This window comes from Orcinus orca, chromosome 3, assembly GCF_937001465.1.
Source record: "Orcinus orca chromosome 3, mOrcOrc1.1, whole genome shotgun sequence".
Taxonomy (NCBI): domain Eukaryota; kingdom Metazoa; phylum Chordata; class Mammalia; order Artiodactyla; family Delphinidae; genus Orcinus; species Orcinus orca.
In genome coordinates, this window is record NC_064561.1 from 181184264 (window position 1) to 181204197 (window position 19934).

Genomic DNA, 19934 nt, shown 5'->3' on the forward strand with positions numbered 1-19934 from the left:
CATCTTCCCTGAGATGGCTTGTTACTCCTCCATTCATGAGCAACACATTCCAATTCTACAATAAGGATTTGGCTTGGACAATATTTCCTCCAGAAACCTACCCTGATGCTGCTATCTCTCACCAAGATAGGGTGAGGCATCTTCATTTCAGTTCTCCTAGCACCCATATTTGTCCTTATTTTATCACTCTTCAGTAAAACTGCCTATTCCCTGCTTGTCTCATCAGACAATACACTCCTTGGATGCAACTTTGACAGGTTCCAGTGAGACACACTTCTGAAGCACATGACATTCATTATTCACAAGAGATTCAAAGTAAAATGCTCACTTTAGTATTGTCTTTCTTCTTTAAGAATATGTATTTACTAAGAATATGTATTTACTATAAATTAGAACCACACTCCTGACTCCCATCAGATAGCTGAGTCATCTAGAAACCAAATTAAAAAAATGTTTAACTGGGATCTACCTGGAACTTTAATTAGAACCTGAAAGAACCAAGAAGAACAATAATAACAAAAAAGGAACCGTCATCTAATGCAAAAGGTATGCTACTTTTCTTCATGTGTTAACAGATTTGAAAGAGGACAGATGGGGTAACCATCAATCAGGAAAGAAATAACAGACTTGGCAACTACTTGAGGGACATTTCCATTCAATAACTTTATTATCTGGCTAAGAGAGAGGACTTCTTAATCCTCCCCTTTTCTTCTTTAAAATGCCTTTGATTTGTCCTATCATACGGCAAATGCCCCTGGATCTCACACTCATAAGTCTAGTTGAGGTCATGTTTGTAGTGACCATCTACAGACAAAATATCTCTTTAGTTGGAATTAATGTATTTGGAAGATGAATGGTGAAAGCACACAGCTTTCTATTGTAGTCACCGAAATATTACATTCCAGTGTTTATTATCCAGAGGAGTCTTTTTCCTGTTCTTTTCACTCCTTTATCTTTCATGTAGTTGTCATTTACAACTTTCGCTGTTAACTCCCATTGAGTTCAAAGAGAGCCAGAAATTTCAAGCTGCTGTCAGCCAACTCTATTCACGGGACAGACTCCAGGGCATAGCTCAGCCATCACGCCATCACTAGGAAGCCTTAGGCTCACAGAGACCAGGGGCATCCACGAGCCTGCACCCCTGCTGGGCTAATGGGAAGAAAGCACCTTGCTCCGTCTCCACAAATCCAAGAGGGCTCTGAAGGGCATGGTGCATCTCCTTACCACACAGATGGCTTCCATTTCTGGTCTGAGCAAGTCTTTGTTGAAGAAAGCCAAGGAAGAGATATCTCCCTTTAGTGCATTACATGAAGAGTTCTAGCTCTTTCATTAAGAAAGATCTATTTTTGTTGAGACAGCATGGGAGAAATCAACCACACTGTCCTTATGCTTAACAAGTGTGCCAAATAACCACCACCCCACCCTTGACTATTCCCCATTGTATCCATTCTCAAACCAAAAGTCTTTCCAAAGAAAGTAGATATGAGCCCAGCCCAAACTGAATTCCCCCTAAAAAGCATAATGTTAATATTTTTTAAAAAATAACAGGACATAGCATTTCCACATATTTAGTATTTTAAGGAATTGGTTATGAATGCGCCTTCAGCATCCAGTATTCACATACACGTACACAAAATCCTTATGAGCTGTAGAGTCTGAATTATCTCTTTTCAAAGAGGGAAAGGAATAAGACAGGCTTAGATCATTTTCTGGAGATGTAACAAATGTTCAAAAATCTATTTGCCAAACCTTTAACATGATCAAGACCTTATTGTTTGGACCACACCTTTTCACTCTGCTACTTATGTCATGTCTCCCTCATCTGTGTCTGACTAATCAATTTGTGTCCAAGAATCTAAGCATCTACTAAGATTTCCTTTCCGAAAGTTATGGAAATATTCTAAGAAAAGTAAAAGGTAAGCCATTAAAGTTTCAGCTTAGGTCAGCCTGAGGAATTTAGGTACCTTCTCAACTTGGCCAGATGCTCCTCACTCTAGGATCCAAGCAAAGGGGACCACCTGAAGCATCTAAGGATGTTTAATGTCTAAGTCAGATATTAAGAAAATGAAGAAAGCACTAATAGAATCTTTAGCCCAATAAGATCAAAACTGCCCTGACATGGATTCACCACTGTTTTTGAAATGAATGTTCTAATCTGTAAATATACTATCAACATCAGAACGACAGAAATAAAGTGCTTTCAAGCACATGGCCAATCAGTTGAACACTGTTGTTCTATTCAAGATGAAAACATTCCTCCAGTGCTAGTAAGTGACCAGCAAGTTAGAGTGACCAGTAAGTCAGAGTAAAACCATCCCCAAAGGAGTCAAAGTCTTCAGACTTGTCCGTAAGTTCTCACGCACAGTTTTCAAACCGCAGTGCTCTGCCACAATCGTTGTAGACCAACGACAACAGAAGGCGGAACCTGGATGCTGTTTCCAAATTGGGGATAGGAAGAGCCCAGCATATCTTAGAAAGCATTGCTTGGAAATTTTCCTTCTGCTTTGAGAGATCAAAGAAATCTGTACTGCAATAATGGGAGAAGGAGCCCAAATCTTGTCACTTGCTCCCTTCCCTACATCCCTGCCCCCACGGTCTCACAACAGGTGGCAACAACTGTACTCACCAAACCTTGGCAGGTCGAAAGAGCCACTGAGGAATTTTTGTGGGATCGTAACGAGCCTTGATAAAAACAGAAATCCTCGGGTGGGAAAGTCTGCACCGACTTAGTGCCCCCCTTCCCCAAAGTCTGTACGAGAAATCCAGGCGCCACCAGCTTGCTGGAAGTTTTCAGATCCAGGTGGAAGTCGTGCCTGAAGCCTTTCAGCCGAAGGTGCAGAGAATCAGCTCCGAGCTGGGCCAGCGCCCTTTTCCTCCTCTGGGGGCGCATGATTTCATGGGACACGTAGTCTCCGTTGTGGTCAACCTCGTAGGGAGACACCAGGTCATACTCTGAAAGTGAGGGAGGGGGTGTGGCTGAGTAATTTCAGAATTCTGAAAAGGATCAGGAAGTCTTCGAATATCATTTACTACCGGATAGTATTTTCACCCAGCAAAAAAGGATGGAGGAAGCGTCAACAACCACCCAGCCTCAAATCCGAACTACAGAAAGCATAAAATCGGAGTTAAAAGGCAAAATCTTAAAAGGGGCATTTTGCAAAGTCACTGTTGTTCCTATAATGTGTTATTACCAATCCAGCAAATGCTATGACACTTCTAAGGAGAAACATATTACAGAGCAAATGAAACTAAGAATGGGCTTTTCAGATTACAGAGTAATTACTGTAGAGTAATTATAATGTCATTATTTTTATAACTTTAAATATTCCTTTAGTCATATTGTCTTTTACCAACATCTTTAGTCTATTGATAAGAAAGTTGAGCTTAAAACTACTGATCATTTTTCAGAAAACAGTTAAAAATACAAATACGATGGACATTCTTTGGCATTTCATTTTTAAATATTTAATTATTAAATCATTGAACTACAGCAGAAAAGGCAGAATGCAGGTATGGTAGATGCTCAGATGTGTCTTTTCTCCAAATGAAAACCACTGCTGAGCCTCTGACTGGCCTGGCTTCTTGGCATTTCACACTTCAAAGTTGTTCAAAGACATGCACCACACTCTTCTTCCAATTCTAATTTGTATTATACCAGGTAAAAATGTATTCAAATAAACGATTTATTTTTAAAAAGTCAAGAAAACCCCAAGGAGCTAACAGATTTGGGGCACCCATATGATCTGCCAGGCTTCTGTCACAGACTGTCTTATAGTTTTGCATTGGGGAGCATTTGTGTCATTCCCTTCTCTGTGCAAAGTATGGAGAAAACATCTGTAACTCCACCAGAATCCTGGGCGGTGGCCCTCACCTGCCTTTCTCGAATATCATAACTGTCTTCTCCAAAGAGGTGTCTTCCCTTCTAGCATCATGTATTTTTCATTGCTTTGACAGGGATTCTTCCTTTCATTCCCACCATTAACACATCATCTCTGCCATCCAGAGGTCAGGGAGAGGTTGTTTCTGGGAGGGCAGGACAGACATGGACTAGAGACCTAGGGGTGGGCTTCACGCCAGAGGTAGGATCTTCCTGCACCGCCATGTTCTAAACTTGAACCTGGACTTTTAGACCATGCGAAGGTAGATTTGTCAAAGCAGAGGCTACAAAATACTTTAGTTAACAATCTCTTAGCTTGGCTTCTACCTTTCAAATATTTAAACACATCTTGTGAGTGTCTCCATCTGCATGCCAGCGATGGACCTTTGGAGAGGGCCGGCTTCTTAGCCTGCATTTTGTCTAAACACCAGAAAATAACAGGGCAATAGGATGTCAGGCTTTCTCCAAGCTTCCTCTGAGATGTCTTTGAAATGGATGTCAGACCCAAGACCCAGAGGGCTAGCCCTATACTGAGGTGGAAAGTCCCTAACGATTCAAAACGCAACTTCCTCTTACGTGTATGACAAGACCTGATTCTCATATTCTCATCCTGATTCTAACATCCTAAGAAATTGTATATATTCCCCTTTTATTGCCAATATATGCTTTCGGGAGGCTCTTCTGTTAGATACTTAATAACCGGGCCTTTAGCATGAATTGGGCATGCTTCTTGGTGCTATGAGATAAAATAAAACAACGTCCTACAGAAGTGCTATTTGGTCATAAGTGAACTGTACTCAGGTAAATTATTTTTTTTTCTGGAAAAAGTAATTTTTCTTCACAACCAGAACTCTTTTTGTATAGGTACTTGCCCACATGTCCCTGGGCCATCCTGGCAGGTATCTGAAAGGTTACACTGGAACAGAGAGGGTGGCAGCCAGGGGATGGTCATAAAAGGCATGTGTTTGGCTTTGGGAGAGACAGAGAAGGCCAGGGATGGAAAGGCACCGTCCAGAGTCCCCTGGGCTGAGGCCCACGGCAAGGTGAGAGTCAGAGGCCTGACAGCCAACCCATCAGGCAGCAGGATAACCAAAAGCTTAGCGATGGCCTGTTTGAGCCCAGGCTTCCTGTTTCCTCAGGTCAAAGGGCCCCTCCTGGGCCCACAGGCCTGCCCCACATGCCCAGTGCAGGTAACTGGTGAGCTGTGGCCCATGCAGATTAGACAGGAAGCAGGTTCTGGCTGGCAACTCGACAACCAACCTTGGAAATACCTGTCAAAGCGGGGCACTCGTGTCTGCCAAGGCGAAATGCACTGGGATCACTTCATACTTTACTTAGGACAATGAGAAAGTGAAACAAATCTGCTTAAATTCTATGCAATGATAAAAAACATAGGGGGAAACAAATTAGGAATGAATGTGTCTGGTGCAAGTATGTGATCACAGTCTGTTCCCGGCTACTCCTAAAAAACAGTGAAAAGCACTTGCTCATTTAGTTTGCATTTTTCCAAACCATCTTCCTCATCCCTGGCCTTCCGGACTCAGGGGAAAAGCTGGTGTGACGTGGTCGTGTTAATAACTTTCTTCTTGACCTGCGGGCTCTCAGGGAGTGTCTGCACCTCACACTAGCCTGTTTCCATCCCAACAGAGGCCGTGGAATGAGGACAAAGCAGGTGGACTGTTCCAAACACTGGCTACTGAGCAGATTTACTGCACATAAAAAGATGGTTACCATTAAAAGGCCATTTTTATGACCTTACTTTGGAGGGCATACACTCTTTATCTTGTATTGGTAGGGAGACATATAATATCTATTTTTCAAAATGACAACTTTCAAGTCTGTTGTACAGAAACGCACGTGTTGTGCTGGTACATCTTTCACAACCAGCTACGGGTGGGGGTCATGGGGTAGCCTGGTTGAAAGCATTTGCCAGTTTCCCTGGTATAAAGACTCCCACCATGGCTAATTTCAATTACCATGTGACCTCACTGAACACGGAGTTTAGAGGTTTGCACGGTAGCACACCATTATAAAGTCTTTCCACCATACAGAGGCAATACAGACAAAGAACCTCAAGAGGATACGTAACCTCAAAACTTAAAGAAGTGTGAAGTGATGAGTTTTCAGTGTTTGAATCTTGTTTTGAATATTATTTATTTCACCCAAGTTTACGTATTTTGATTTTCGGCACACCAGCTCACAAAATTTCTGACAAGGTAATGATCAGCTCTGGAGAACTGGCCTGAGCCTGCCCAGAACACCAGCTCCAATCACTGCAAAGCCACTTCTTGTAACCAGTTACGATCCCTTCTGAGAATGAGGGTGCACATGGGTGAAAATTTAGTCCAGTGGTTCTCAGTGGGAGTGCTACCCCACACCCCTGCCCACAGGAGACACTTGGGATGTCTGGAGACATTTTGGTTTTCACGAAAGCGCAGGGGATAGTGGTGCTCTGGGAATGCAGTGGGTGAATCCAGGGAGGCTGCTACACATTCTTCCATGCACAGAACAGGTTCCCATAACAAAAGGTCAAGAGTGCCAAGGCAGAGAAACCCTGATCTCATCAAAGAGCAGTCCTTAGTGCAGATATGCACTGTCGGTTATGTATAAATAAATGTGAAAAGGGTCATAGCTAAAGAATTCTATGAATGAACAAAGTAAGCATAGCTTCTCCCCATGCAGAAGGCAATAGATCATTGCTATAAAATGACAATTCTAAACTAACTCTCAAGCTTATGTTTTAAGATTGTAATCCCCCAAACTACCGGCTTGTGATTTCAAGAATAAAGAAGTTAGTGAGATTCCTGATCCTTGAGAATCCCTGAAACAAGACCTCCGTCCTACACAGGTTTTTCTAAGGAGGAGAAATTCACACATGGCTGCTTCAGTCAGCACCCTGATCTACTTCATTTCTAAAGGTGTTTTGACCACAGCATCAAGTCTAGGAAGACTCCAGCTCCAAACTGAGGGCAGGAGGTGTGGAGCCCCTGTGAGCATGCTAGGGGCTGCTGGTACCAGCTGCGGAGAACAGATTTTGCACATCAAGTCCTAACTCTGTGTTCAATGGCATCACATCCACAGCTTGAAATCAGCCATGGTGGGAGTATTTACCCCATGGGAACCAGCAAATGTTACAAAATCAGAGGCCTGGAGAATCTGTTGTTAAACATTTACTAGCAGATCCCTGGGCCAACCTGCCCCGTCTCAAGTCACGTGAATGTGTGAATATAAATCAATATATACTTTAGATTCACACACACAAACACAGATCTCTCATGTCCAATGAAACAAAGTTCTAAAGAATTTCTGACTCTTGACCTGGAAGCTTAATTCACTCTAGATTTTTAAAAGTTAACAAACTCGTGTTATGTGTTTGCTCTTAACAAAACCCACTATTATTATGACAATGGTAAATTTGTAGGAAAAGCATTCGAGGCTCCTATTAGGGAAAAGCTATGTTGAATCAGCCAAAATGAAATGGGTGTACTGAAGGTCTGAAAATAGAATTGACCTCAATGAAGTTATCTATTGTTGCCTCACAGAATACATGGAGTTCTCTATCTTATTGCATAATTACTCCAGACTCCCAGGAACATTGGCAATATAGGTTGAACTATGTGTTAAACAAACTTTATGGCCAAAGAGTTATTTCAAAGGCACCTTTGTGTTGTGAAGGGATACCCAGACATGCAACAGTAAAGTAACCACAGCATCACACAAAGTCTATTCCACATCTGCTATCCTAGGTCAAAAGAGGTAACATTGCCGAGCATAAAGAGTCTTTCTCTGGTCGTGTGAAAGCTTTCCACTGAAACCCACTCTCTCAACTTAGCCTTTTGTAATTAAAGACCTAAAACACCTGCACCGTGAGGGATGAGGGAGTGGTGTGTCCACTAGGCGAGAACCTCAATGATGATGGCTCCCACCTTCCCCCTGAGGTTCTGACCAAGCGAGCTAAGTGGTTGTCATGGGAACGCTGGGCTTGTGACACCAGCTGAGGTGCCAGGTGATTACAGCCACATGCCAGCCAGGCTGGAGTCCAGCTTGCAGGACGCTCCTCCCTAGGAGAAGGGTACCCTCGGGCAGGAAGTCTTGGCTTCTCCTCCTGGAAGTGGTTCTCTATCTCTAATGCTCTTACCTCACAGAAAACCCCATAACTACTAGAAAACACTCTGAAAATTCTCCTGAGACCTTCAGGAATTTTCATGATTTTAGAAAACTAGAATTTTCACAAACAATTTTTTTTTAAGTGGAAGAAGACAGCTAACTACAATATAAATAACTACATACTAGAATGAATCGTAAGAGAAACATTAAAGAAGACAAGGGCAAGACCAAGGAAGTGAGCTTTAAATAGATAACTTTCTCTTGCAAATACATAGTGACAAGTAATTTTTAAACGTTTTCTATTATTTACATCTAGCGCCCTCTGGTGGTCGCGGAAAAGTTCCTATGTTCCCGCGTTCATCGGATTGATCACTATTACTCTTCATACAGCCCTCGGGAGGAGAGAATTTCAATAATTAATGCATATATTAAATGATTGTCTTTATGGAATTTTATCAATATGAAGAAACTTCACTCAGAAATTCTTGATTATTAACTCAAATTTTCTAGGTTTTCTGAAAATAGGTTGGGATAATAAAACCTAGTTCTTCCTCTGTAAGTCACTAATAACATTTGAGATGGCAACGCATTGTTGGAATTGATGCAAAGTACTCATATTTAGCAACTGCCAGTGGACTGGGTTCAGATTAAAAACCCGGTAGCTACCGACATTCCACACTTGCTTTCCGGTTTACCCAAAAGCAGTTCAGGACAGAGAGGTCCATCCCCTGAGGCATGATATGATAAATGCCGCTTGTGAGCAGTGAAAGTAAAACCACACACTGCAGAAAGATCAGACCTGTTTTCTGGCAAATCATGACACAGGACTTGGACATTGCTTGTGACGTCACAAAACGCTAATTACCCATTCTGCCAACTCTTGAAGACCTCCCTTTTGAAACGAAGGTGATAAATAATGAGCAAAATTACTGTCTTTTTGTCCCGTGCTCTGACAGTGAAGGATGTTCATTTTAAAAGGCCAGAGGGGGAACAGGAGGGGGAGGGGACAAGGGGATGAAGAAAGGCATAATAAGCTCTTTATAATTGCTGTGTATACATTAATGCAACTCCTAGATTATTTCCTCCTTCTTTAATTGTGTGTGTGTGTGTTTGTTTGTTTTTTAAATAAATACATTCCCTTGCTTTCTTCCCTAATGTTTATGGTAATAACGCTGGTAAGCCATTTCTGTTTTACAGGGAAACAATATAAATATTGGTGAAAGTTGACTCAGAGGCCCTCGCTCTTACGGTTGGAAAGAAGCACGGCAGCACCTTACAGAGAATTCCCAGAGTTATGAACATTTGCAGAGCCTGGTAAACTAGCCTTAGAGGGTTTACAAGCTGCTGCACTGCAAGGATTCGAACCCCCCTCGCGCACTTACCGCCCTTTTCCACCCAGCCCGGCCACTCCGCGGGGCCAGGAGGACGCCGGACGCTCGGGCTCCCCGGCGAGGCCGCTGTGGGTCCCACGGCGCACGCAGGTGCCTGCTGGAAAACAGCGGCGACACCTCGGTGAGACGGGGGCTGCGCGAGGGGAGCTTCGGGGGACCCTGCCCCCGCAGTCGGGGACTCACCTGCACACCCACCTGCGCCAGCAGCAGCAGGCAGAGCGCCGCGCAGCCGGGGGCCAGCATGGCCGGGCTGCCCCGCGCGCCCTGCGCCCGCAGCCGGCGCTGCGCCCCCGCGGGGGGGACGCACGGCTCCATCCAGGGGCGCTCGCAGGGGCCCGGGGCCGCGGATGCTACCCAGCCCCGCGACCGTGCAAGCGGGCACCGAGGACCAGCCCGACCGGCGCGCAGGACGATGCCCGCAGTCACTGCGCCGCCCGCGCCGAGGTTATTACTGCGGCTCCGCGCCGCGCTGGGGGCGGAGTGGCGGCCGCGGCGGCGGGGCGGTGGCGGAGAACCCGCCCGCACCGTGGGAGAGCGGGGGAGGGGGAGGGCGAGGGCAGGGGAGGGGAGGGCGACGAAGCGAGGGGAGAAAGGAGGGGGGCGACAGAGGCGCGAGAGAGGGCGGCGGGGTGAGGCGCGAGGGGAGGAGGACCGGGGCGTTCGCTGGCCCGCGGTCGGCACCTTGCCGTCCGTCCCGGGCGCACGCGGGTGGAAAGGGGACCGCGAGCGCGGGGCGGCGGCGTCAGCAGGTCGGGCCACCCGCTCTGTTCTCCGGACCTGCAGTCCACGCACGGCTGCACTGGCTGGCACCTCGCCGCGCTGCGCCCCGATCCCCACTCCCGAGGGCCGGAGCGGCGCATCCAATGGCCGGACACCTGCCGCCCGCCGGAATGCAGCAGAACGGCGCCTGGGTCCCGCTGGGTCCGCCCTCCCGCCCCGTGGGGAGATCAGCTGCGAAGCAGGGGTGCCCGGACTTCCTTAGGGATGCGCAGATCTGAATGTACACGAATGTGCTTTTCTCTCGAGTCTGTGAAGTGATGGGAGACGAGGGGGGTCGAGGAAGCTTCGTCCTCCTGGGATGTAGCTGCGCTCCTGGCCCTGGGGTCTGGGCAGCAGTTGACTGGCCTGTGCCGGGGCTGCTGGGGGCCTAGGTGTAGCCATCGATCGCGGAGGCTTTGCGGTCGCGGGTTGGTCCCGGCCCAGGTCGGGGACTGCGCAGTTGTGCTACTAGCTCCAGGAGTCTGAGGGCGCAGCAGAGGCGCGTCCACCGGCACGGCTACAAGCCCAGCTCGTGTTCTACACCTGTTGACGGCATGTGTGTGTGAAAGCACGTGCACGCGTTCCAGTGTGAGCACGCGCGTATATGAGCCGGGTGTAGGCGAATGCGCATCAGTGTCGGCTTGCACGTCCCCCCCCCCCCGTTCATGTGTGTGCGCTGGAGCTTGAGTTCACACGTGTGCCAGTGCGTGTTCTCAGGCACGTGTCCCGCCTGAGACCACTCTGCTCCACTGACTGTTCCTGGCCTCCTTGACCTCTTCCCTCCTGCAGATCCGAGGAGTCTGGGCTCCTGCTTCATGGTTCCAGAGTCCTTCCTATTCAGTTTAGCCCAGCTTGGCCGGTTTTGCACATTTTGTAAAGGATGGAGAGGAAACCGGTGGCAGCGGTCTCAGGCCTCCTTCGCCCAGCTCGCCCTGAGCCTGTAGGTGCCGCTTGCTTCTGGCAGCCCTGCAGCGCCAGGCAGCCTGGGCAGGGACAGTGGGACCCTCTGGCTGCGCAGGGCGTTCTGCTCCATCTCTCTGTCATATTTGTTTCCTTGAAAACACTCTTCAAAAGTGGGAGAATTTTTCCGTAAAGGCTTGCCTGGGGGTGTGTGTGGCCTTAGAACCCCCTCCCTGCTCCACACACACAGACACACAGCTCCTGGTTAGTGTCTGCCAGACTGGGGGCTGGCAAAGGTTCTGCAGTCGGCAGAGGGTCCTTGTGTCCTGAGTTCAGGGCGTTGCATGCTTGGTAAACGAGGGTCTCTAATTATCACTGAGTGTGTTGAATGTGGCCTGCAAGGGAATCAGATTTTCCAACTCTTACCTACGATCACACGAGGACACCCAGGGGCTCTCTTTTTATAAGTTCAACAGATGAAATGAAAGAAGGATAGCTGGTATAAAAGGGTTCACTTTTAGGAATGTTTTTCCCTTTTTGAATACAACCAAAATGAATCTTTCCATTGTGAAGAGAGAAACAATATCCTTTTCAGGGATGAACGTTTTCCAGTTTTTTTAGCCGTTCACTGAATTCAGTGCTCTGAGTGACTCAGATAGAGGGCAAACTCCAGCCCGGGGGCCAGGTTGGGGGCTGAGGTGAAGGAAACTGGTGGACAAGGTATATAAAGGCCATAGAACACGTGGAACCCATTTGTGATTTATAATAAGATGTATATATTTGGTCTTCCTCCAATTTCTGGCACAGAGCTCTCCAAACTTGGAATTTCCTGAGTGCAGAGAGCAATAAAGGTGTATTTTGTTACGTTAATGAGCTGACTTTGCACCGAAATTGAGACCAGTTGCCAAGGGACCCAACCGTGTTATTAGAGGGTTGGAACTTTCATTCCCATCCCCTGACCTCCAGGTAGGGAAGAGGGGCTGGAGGTTGAATCAGTTGGAGGTTGATCAATGATTTAATCAAGCAGGCCTATGTAATGAAGCCTCCATAAAAACCCAAAAGGACCAGACTCAGAGCTTCCAGGTTGGTGAACAGGTGGAGTTTAGGGGAGAGTGGTGCCTGGAGAGGGCATGGAAACCCCACACCCTTCCCCATACCTGCCCTAAGTATCTGTTTCATATGGCTGTTCCTGAGTTATATCCTTTTGTAATAAACAAGTAATCTGGTAAGTAAAATGTTTCCCTGAGTTCTGTGAGCCAGTCTATCAAATGAATGTAACCCAAGGAGGGGGTTGTAGGACTCTCCCATCTATTGCTGGTGGGTCACAGGCACAGGTGACAACCCGGACTTGCCCTTGGCTTCCCAGGTGAGTGGGGTAAGAGCACTGTTCCCTGTCCCATGGGAGGTCGGACTGGGCCAGGCCCCATGACACTTTCCCAAAAAGTGGTTGACAGGCTTAAAAGTGGAAAGAATACCTCTACAGTGTGAAAAATAGCATATTAAGAAACAAGAAAAGGAAATTTTTGATGCAAGAAAATTTGAGTTCCTAAAGGGAAAGGTTAGGACAGGGCAATGTGTCTTATGGATTATGTGAAACTTAGAACTTGCCATGAAGCCTGACTTAGTACAACTTTAGGAATCAGGCCATCCTGGAAGAATGCTCTTCGGAAATTTTTGGCTAGGCATAACACAGCCCCTGTGTTTCCTTGACATCCCGTATGGTCCTGGCTGAACCTGAGCCACTCAGCTCCCAGGGCCAACAGGGTTACACGCCCTCAATCTGTGGGCCCAGATGCCTCGGACCTAACCAGACAGCAAACAGCTTGCTGATTCTGATGCTGGTTCTGTTCCTGGCTACACTCTAGAACCTGGGTTCCTCCACGTTGAGACTTGACTTTTCTTAGGAAAAGGAAGAAAGGAAAATTGGGAACCAAGGAGGACAAACAATACTAGATTCCTGAATTCAAAATGTGACTTTTGTAAGCTCTTTCCTGTTAAACACATAGAAATTTATCTCAAATAATAATAATACTTTCTATCATTATATAAAATATAATCATTTAGTATTAAAATAGTATGATAGATGTATGATAATCACTAGTATTCATTAACTGTTTGTTATTAGTATTGTTGGTAATTGACACCCCCTCCTGCAGTGAGGCCCCTGATCCCCCCCAGTGCTGAAGCTGTTCGTAAGGTAACCAGTGCCAGAAGATCCATCACTTGGAAACCTTGATTAATAAGACTCAGCATTTGTTCCCTTGTGTCGTCTGGTCCAGAATTACACTGGCTTCTGCTAAACTTATTTGCTTCTAATGATTCCACAGGTAAAATCAGTGTTGAAGGTGGGTATATCTGCTAGCTATCCCTACGCAAGGAAACACCACATAACTTAAAATGAGAACCATTTCTTCTTGCTCAAGGACTATATGCTGGTTGGTTACCTGGTGGTGCAGACCAGGCTTGCTGATCTTGGCTGGGTTTCCTCCTGAGTGCTGAGTGAATTGTGGGTCAGGCATACACACAGGGAGAATGCCATGTGAACACTGAAGGCAAGGATTGGGTGATGCCTGTACATGCCAAGGAATGCCCAAGATGGCTAGAAAACCACCAGAAGCCAGGGGAAAGAGCATGGAATGGAATCTCCCTCACAGTCTCAGAAGGAACCAACCCTGTGGACACCTAGATCTGGGACTGCAGGCCTGATAACCATGAGAAAATACGTTTCTGCTGTTCAAGCTGCCCAGTCTGTGTGCTTTGTAATAGCAGCCCCAGAACTAGTACAATCAGTAAGTTCTCTATGGACCAGGAAGGAATGTCAAGTTGAAATTCTAACATGAGTATCCAGGCATGGCCCTCTTTCCATCCCAAGGCCCAAGTAACAAGATAACAACTGAATCCAGCAGCTGGAGGAGCTCAAATAATCCCACCAGGGTCCTTTCAGCCGAGGGTCCGGGACAGTGGGCGAGGCACAGGTGGACATCTTTGAGCTCGTCGGGGAGATAGTTCTTCTCAGTTGCCCTGTGCCACCTTGGGGAGGGGGTCTGCTTGCCACTGTCCTCCTTGTGCACCCAGGAGACCTATGAGCACAGAGGCTTAGCCCCTCATCAAGGGAAGACATTCCATCTCATGCCACCTGGAGCAAGCCTGCTGCTCTCCCCATCGCCTGCAGTGCTCCCCTCCCAGTGGACTTCTCTGTGGAGGCCCATGGAACCCTGGCCCTGAGAAGGCTCGTAGGGCAGTGGTCCTCCATCTGCTCTGCCTACAGAATCTCTAGAGGCTGCAGACCTCCTGATTCCCAGGCCCCACCACCAGAGAAGTACCATGGGTGTGTGGTGGTGACCGGACATCTGTGTTTGTAAAATCTTCCCAGAGGATTCTGTAAGCAACCCAGGCTGAGATGGAGCGAGGGCGGTGAATCTCACCACCTGCTCCCTAGGGAGGGGGGTCTGGGAGGGCGACAGCTGGGGTACTCCCGAGTGTTCATAGAGGGAGATGCCTGTGTGGCTAGGGTGTGTCCAGCCTCTGGGATAGCTTGCTGCCATGGAAGTGATCCCACCTAGAAATGTTTTATATGTGTCTGTGTGTGAGAGCCAGAGTGGGTGTGCACACGTCTGTGAGTGCAATGGTAGTCTGGTTTGAGCGTGCGTGCGTGTGTGTATGTTCATCCATCCACCTATCATTTAAAGTAAGTGAGCAAGGAATGTGTATATTGTTATTTGACACCTTTAATTCTAAGAAACATTCTAGAGAGAAAGAAAATGGGTGGGTTGTAGCTCTTTGGGAAGCAGAGGCACTGGGGAGGAAGGGGGCCTGCTTACCTGAGTAGTGGGTTTCAGTTCCAGGCCAGTGCATGACTCATTCAAACAATCTGATTACGATCCCCCTTGGGACCCGGGGACAGCCCACCCTGTGGATACAATGACACCTGCCTCCCCACAGCCCTGACTGTCGACTCTGTTCCTGATGGGGCCCCACGTGGTGTGCGGTGTCCTCCTCCCAGGGCTGTGAGTAGGAATGGCTGATAAATGCTGCCCATCTCACCTGCCCGGGCTGGGCGTCCTGTGTCTGGCTGTCCTGTAACCCTGGGGTAGGAGTCCCTCCCTCAGGGATGGAGCGAAGCGGAGGTGAGGAAATGCACATGCGCAGACCTCCTTTTCAGGTTTAGTGTTTGGTCTTTGGCAACTTCATAAAATTAACCAGAAAAATTTCCAAATGAGCATTTCAAGTAAATAGCAATTATCTATGCCTCCAAGATCTGAAAATACACACTTATAAAATTATTGGGGTCTGATTTATGTTCTGGAGGGAACTTTTTGCCTAATTATTCAATGTTTTTTATTGTTCATGGACTATTCTGTTTTCCTCCTACTTCTTGAAGCAATTTTTCAATTTATGTGTTCCTAGAAAATAGTTAACTTCATCAAGATGTTCAATCATTTTAGAATAGCTTCTTTTGCCCCTTCCTGTTACAATTAGCCGCTCATTACTCATGACTAGTTGTGAATAGTTATCTACTTACTGAGAATCCATCATGGGGCTTCTTTCTTCACTGAACTTACAACTCAGGGAAAAGACAAACTTTGAACTAGTACTTTCAAGAGAGGTTGCATTTTATGAAGAAGTAAAGGAGGCTGTGTGAATGATGATGTTACCTCTTATTTTTCTGTACTTTTAGGCTTGAGATATTTTTTAGGGGTACATCTATTAACGTGGGCTTCTTTGGAATGATTTTGCCAACACATCATTATACTGTTAAGGTAGATATATTGGTTTTTCCTATCTAACCTTGTAGGTTAAATTCCCCCCAAGTTTTGACCAGTAGACTTTTTATTCTTATCTGCATTTCCTCAGTTGTGAAATTCATTTTTCCCAATTGAATGCTTCTTAAATTGGGATTGTGTCTTATCACCTCAACATATATTTAACATTATAGAGTACCTTCTCAACCTCCTCCTTACCCTCTCTCCCATCATTAGTGTTAGACTCCTGGTCCCATGGTATCCTAGCTCAGAGGTTATCTGACACCCCTCCAAGTCCCAATTCGGTCCCATCTGATGCACAAACCAGTCATCCACATGCTTTGTTGAACATCTTCTGACATCAATTTGCTCTTTCTCTTCTATTTCCTGTATTATGTGAAATGTGTTAAAGTTTACTTTTTGATTTTTTTCAGGGTGCTGCTTCTACTTTTAACTTGTTCCACTTGCTGTGTTTATAATTCATTACTACATAAATTTTTTCATGACCAATAAGTATTTGTTAAATGAGCAAATTATTCTCTATATTTTTTACTTCCATGTTGATCTCATATTTCTTCATGATTTTGTGTTTTTGTTTTAGAGAAGGCAGGTTTCTCCTTGGATAGGGGGTAACTAGAGTTGAAACTTTCTTCTGACTCCTAAGGGAGGTCATTTCCACATAGACACTCTACCTCTGAGTTTCCCAAATGCTGTTTCCCTTCCACTGCTGTGCAAGGCCTTTTGTGTTCTGCTTCAGTCATGTCTTTGATCTCTGTGTATCCACAAGTGGGAGCTGTCCGCCACTCAGGGTTGTGTGCAGCCAGGCTGATAGGATCACCTGTGCCCTCACCTCTAGCCATCACTGTCACCCGTGATCCTCTTCCTACAAGTACAGCTGATTCTTCTCTGACTCCCACCTCTAACAAGCTTTCAGCAAGTGTACCTCTGCTTTACTGCCGTGATGTCTCCCCAGTACTCTGAATCATTCTAGAACATAAAAAGTTTTCATTCCCAATGTTTTGCTGCTGCCAGTTTTTCCGTCTCTGCCTCTGGAATTCACCTCACATGTCCCAGCCTCTTCACACCATCCTCCTGCATGCTGCTCGTTTGCTTTTTCTGAATGGACGCTCTGAATGAGAAGGGTCATGGGGTACTTTTGAAGGAGTTTGTGTAGAGAGTCGCAGGATCAGAATCAGGAAATAGATGGTAGATGCCAACACTGTGGAGAGAGACCAATATGGGCTAATTTATCAGAAAACAGGTGAGAAATGATGGTGGCCTTGACAAGCACAGTGACAATGGGGCTGTGGAAAAATGGACTGATGTTAAGTTTATTTAAGAAATAGGATTGGCAGAAGCTGGAAATTAGACAATGCACACAAATGAAAACAAGTTGAGAGTAATCAAGTTATTTTAAGTAAGTACTTCTGTGAATAGGACAGACAATAGTGAATGTAGGGCAGAGTGTTAGATTTTATGGGTTAGTAAAACTTCCAAATGAAAATTCTAAAAGAAACCCACCATGGGGTTGCCAGCCTTTCATTTTCCTAAGGTAAGACGAAATATGGTAAGTGTGTTATCTCAGAATTAAGACTTCTGTCTAAATTGAATGACCTTAACTTAATGAAATGCCCATTATGTTGACCTGATTGTTTTCATTCACCACTAACCATCATGACTGTAAAATAATTAAAAAAAATGAAATCATGACGAGCAGAAAGTGTTGAGTAAGGGAATATCTGTAGTGTTTTGACTTGACAGAGGCTATAAAGTTCACGGAGAATCTGGGAGGCAAGAAAAGACACTAGAATGAATTCCATCTGGAAAAGAATCACTGATGAAGGCTCTCAGGGCTGCCTCTGTGCTTCTCAGTGGTCTCCTGGATCCTGCTTCCAGAAGGCATCTCCCTGGTTTACATCCTGGAATCTTCCCTCCAGTCTTCCTGAGGTAGAAACAATTAGAACAGAATCCTTGCCTTGGCCACGTTTGCTAGGCAGGGCTGCCCTTGCAGGGTGCACACATTCTGGGTCTACACCTTGACCCAGCACCTCCCACCTTTGCCTCCGGCTCAGCTCTTCCTTTTCATGTTCTGTGGACCTGGGAAAAATATCCCCCAGATTCTAAGTAGGAAGGAGCCTGAAACTTGGCACCTCTCGTTCTTGCTTGATCAGTGGAACATGAGTTGGCCCTGGTGGAAGAAGCACAATGGCCTCACAAAGACATCTGCCTAGCCTGAAAGGCCTCCGAACCCACCAGATATTATAATACAAACCCCAAGTCCACCCAAACCCTCCTTACAAGCACATACTGCTCCCACAAATGAGGTCTATTTTGTAATTGTCAACATTCCCAGACATTAAATTTATTTCCCGCCCCCCCAAAGTGTTGGCCTTCCAGTCCTTTTGAAAGGGGCAGCACCTACACAATGCCATGGGGACAAACAAAATTAATGGCACGTGCCCTTGGGGGTCTGGCAGCTCCCAAGAGGGAAGAGGAAGGGAGAGATTATGGCATCCATTTGCTCTTCCAAAATCACCAGACCTATGTCTCTCCTCCTCCTGGGAAGCATTGAGTGCAGAGGAAGTGGAGAGTCAGGAAGGCTGTGCTTCCCAGAGCTTCCTTCAACGTGGAAGGAGATGGAGAAGAGTATCCCCTTTCACAGGTGTGGGAAGGAGAATACAGTTCAGAATTACGCTTATTCCAAGGAATGTCTTGTTGTTTAACATGCCCTGTGTGTGGACTGTGTCACTGTGACAATGAAGCATGACAGTAACTGGGAGGTCGTTCCCATTACATTTAGGAAAAAACATAGCACCCTGAGTCTTGAGGAGGCACAAACAGATGGGAAAGTTAACCAGAACATGGCTTTTCAAACAGTATGAGGTGATGAGTCACTTTTTCTCTTCTCAGACTGTAGCAGACACACAAATACAAATTTTATATTCTAATAAAAAAAATAAGGATGACTAGAGCAATGAAATGAAGTAGACATACCATATCCAATCCTTTTTTAAATTCATTGATTCAAGTGATCGTAAAAGGCTCTGAATTGCTTTGAAGGCTCCCGGATGCCACTTGCCACCTCTGCATTTTCCACGTCACAGAGCGGTGAGCATCAGTCCGCCACCCTTGAACGTTCTGGAGAGCAGCACAGGAGAAGTAGATACCAAGTGCGCCGTGCAGCCAGGGAGGGGTCCAGGATCCACCCATGGACCCGTGTCTGTCATCTCCGTGCCTGGCCTGGGCCACTTGGAGCGAGGCACCTGCAGCAAACATCTCACCACCCCATCTCCCTTCTTGCTCGTTTCCCTTCTGTAAAAGTCAGTTTTGTTCTTTTCTAATGTCATCCTCCTTCCCCCCCCCCATTCCCTTTATCTTTCAATATTAATCATCCTTCAGTAAATTCCTGACTGCAGCCCTAACAGGGGCTGTCTCCACTCCTTCCCGTGCCGAGAATCACCCTCTGGTCTTACCAGCCTGTTAAGATGCTCCTTCAGCCTCTTTCCAGCTGACCTCGGCTCTCTGGGACTCAGTTTTCTTACATAGCAACCAGAGTGACAGCAGCGGCTTGCATATGTGTGAGGGCTCCATGAAATAATCTAAACACACAGCACAGAATCCCTGCACCCCTCTTTGTCCGCCTGATACCACAAGGACTGGAGGCGACCAACACGGAGCAAGTGTCCTCAAGGAAGACGATGGAAGAATTGAACTCAAGTCAGACTATCTTTGGGAAGGGATACCAAGAGCACATTTGACAAGGTATTTCTGTTCCCCACCTTATGACAAAGTTGACTTGGATAGAATGTCCAAACCACGGTGCATGTTTTCTTTCAAGCATGGCACGCTGTGATCTGGCATTTGCTTTGGCAGAGGAGAGGTCCAGAGGCAAATTCAGTCTTGTTTTCTTGGTGACCTGTTGGGCTCTTCAGCCTGGATCCTCATAGAATCATCACGTGTCTTTGTCCTTATGTTTTTTTCAAGATGTGGCTGGCTGTGCATTTTGTCATTAATTTTGCCTGGAACATCATAAGTGTATAGATTTTTTTCAGCTTTGAAAAGATCTAGATACTTATGTATTTATTATTTGGGAGATATGATATTACATGAGTAGAGTTTACCATTAAAATAGGTAAATAGAGAGCTTAGGTAACTGCT

At 46.1% G+C, this 19934-nt stretch overlaps 1 protein-coding gene across 1 annotated transcript in view; it reads right to left on the reverse strand.

Moving 5' to 3' along the window:
- Window positions 1-9763, reverse strand: part of ADAMTS16 (ADAM metallopeptidase with thrombospondin type 1 motif 16) — a 156222-nt gene extending 146459 nt beyond the window's left edge. The window contains exons 1-3 of the mRNA XM_049707293.1: window positions 9571-9763; window positions 9367-9472; window positions 2627-2952 (exon numbers count right to left, since the gene is read on the reverse strand). Of these exons, the coding sequence (XP_049563250.1) occupies window positions 2627-2952; window positions 9367-9472; window positions 9571-9690 (552 nt within the window). The 5' untranslated portion in view covers window positions 9691-9763. The remainder of the gene's footprint in view (window positions 1-2626; window positions 2953-9366; window positions 9473-9570) is intronic.
- Between the last annotated feature and the right edge of the window lie 10171 nt (window positions 9764-19934).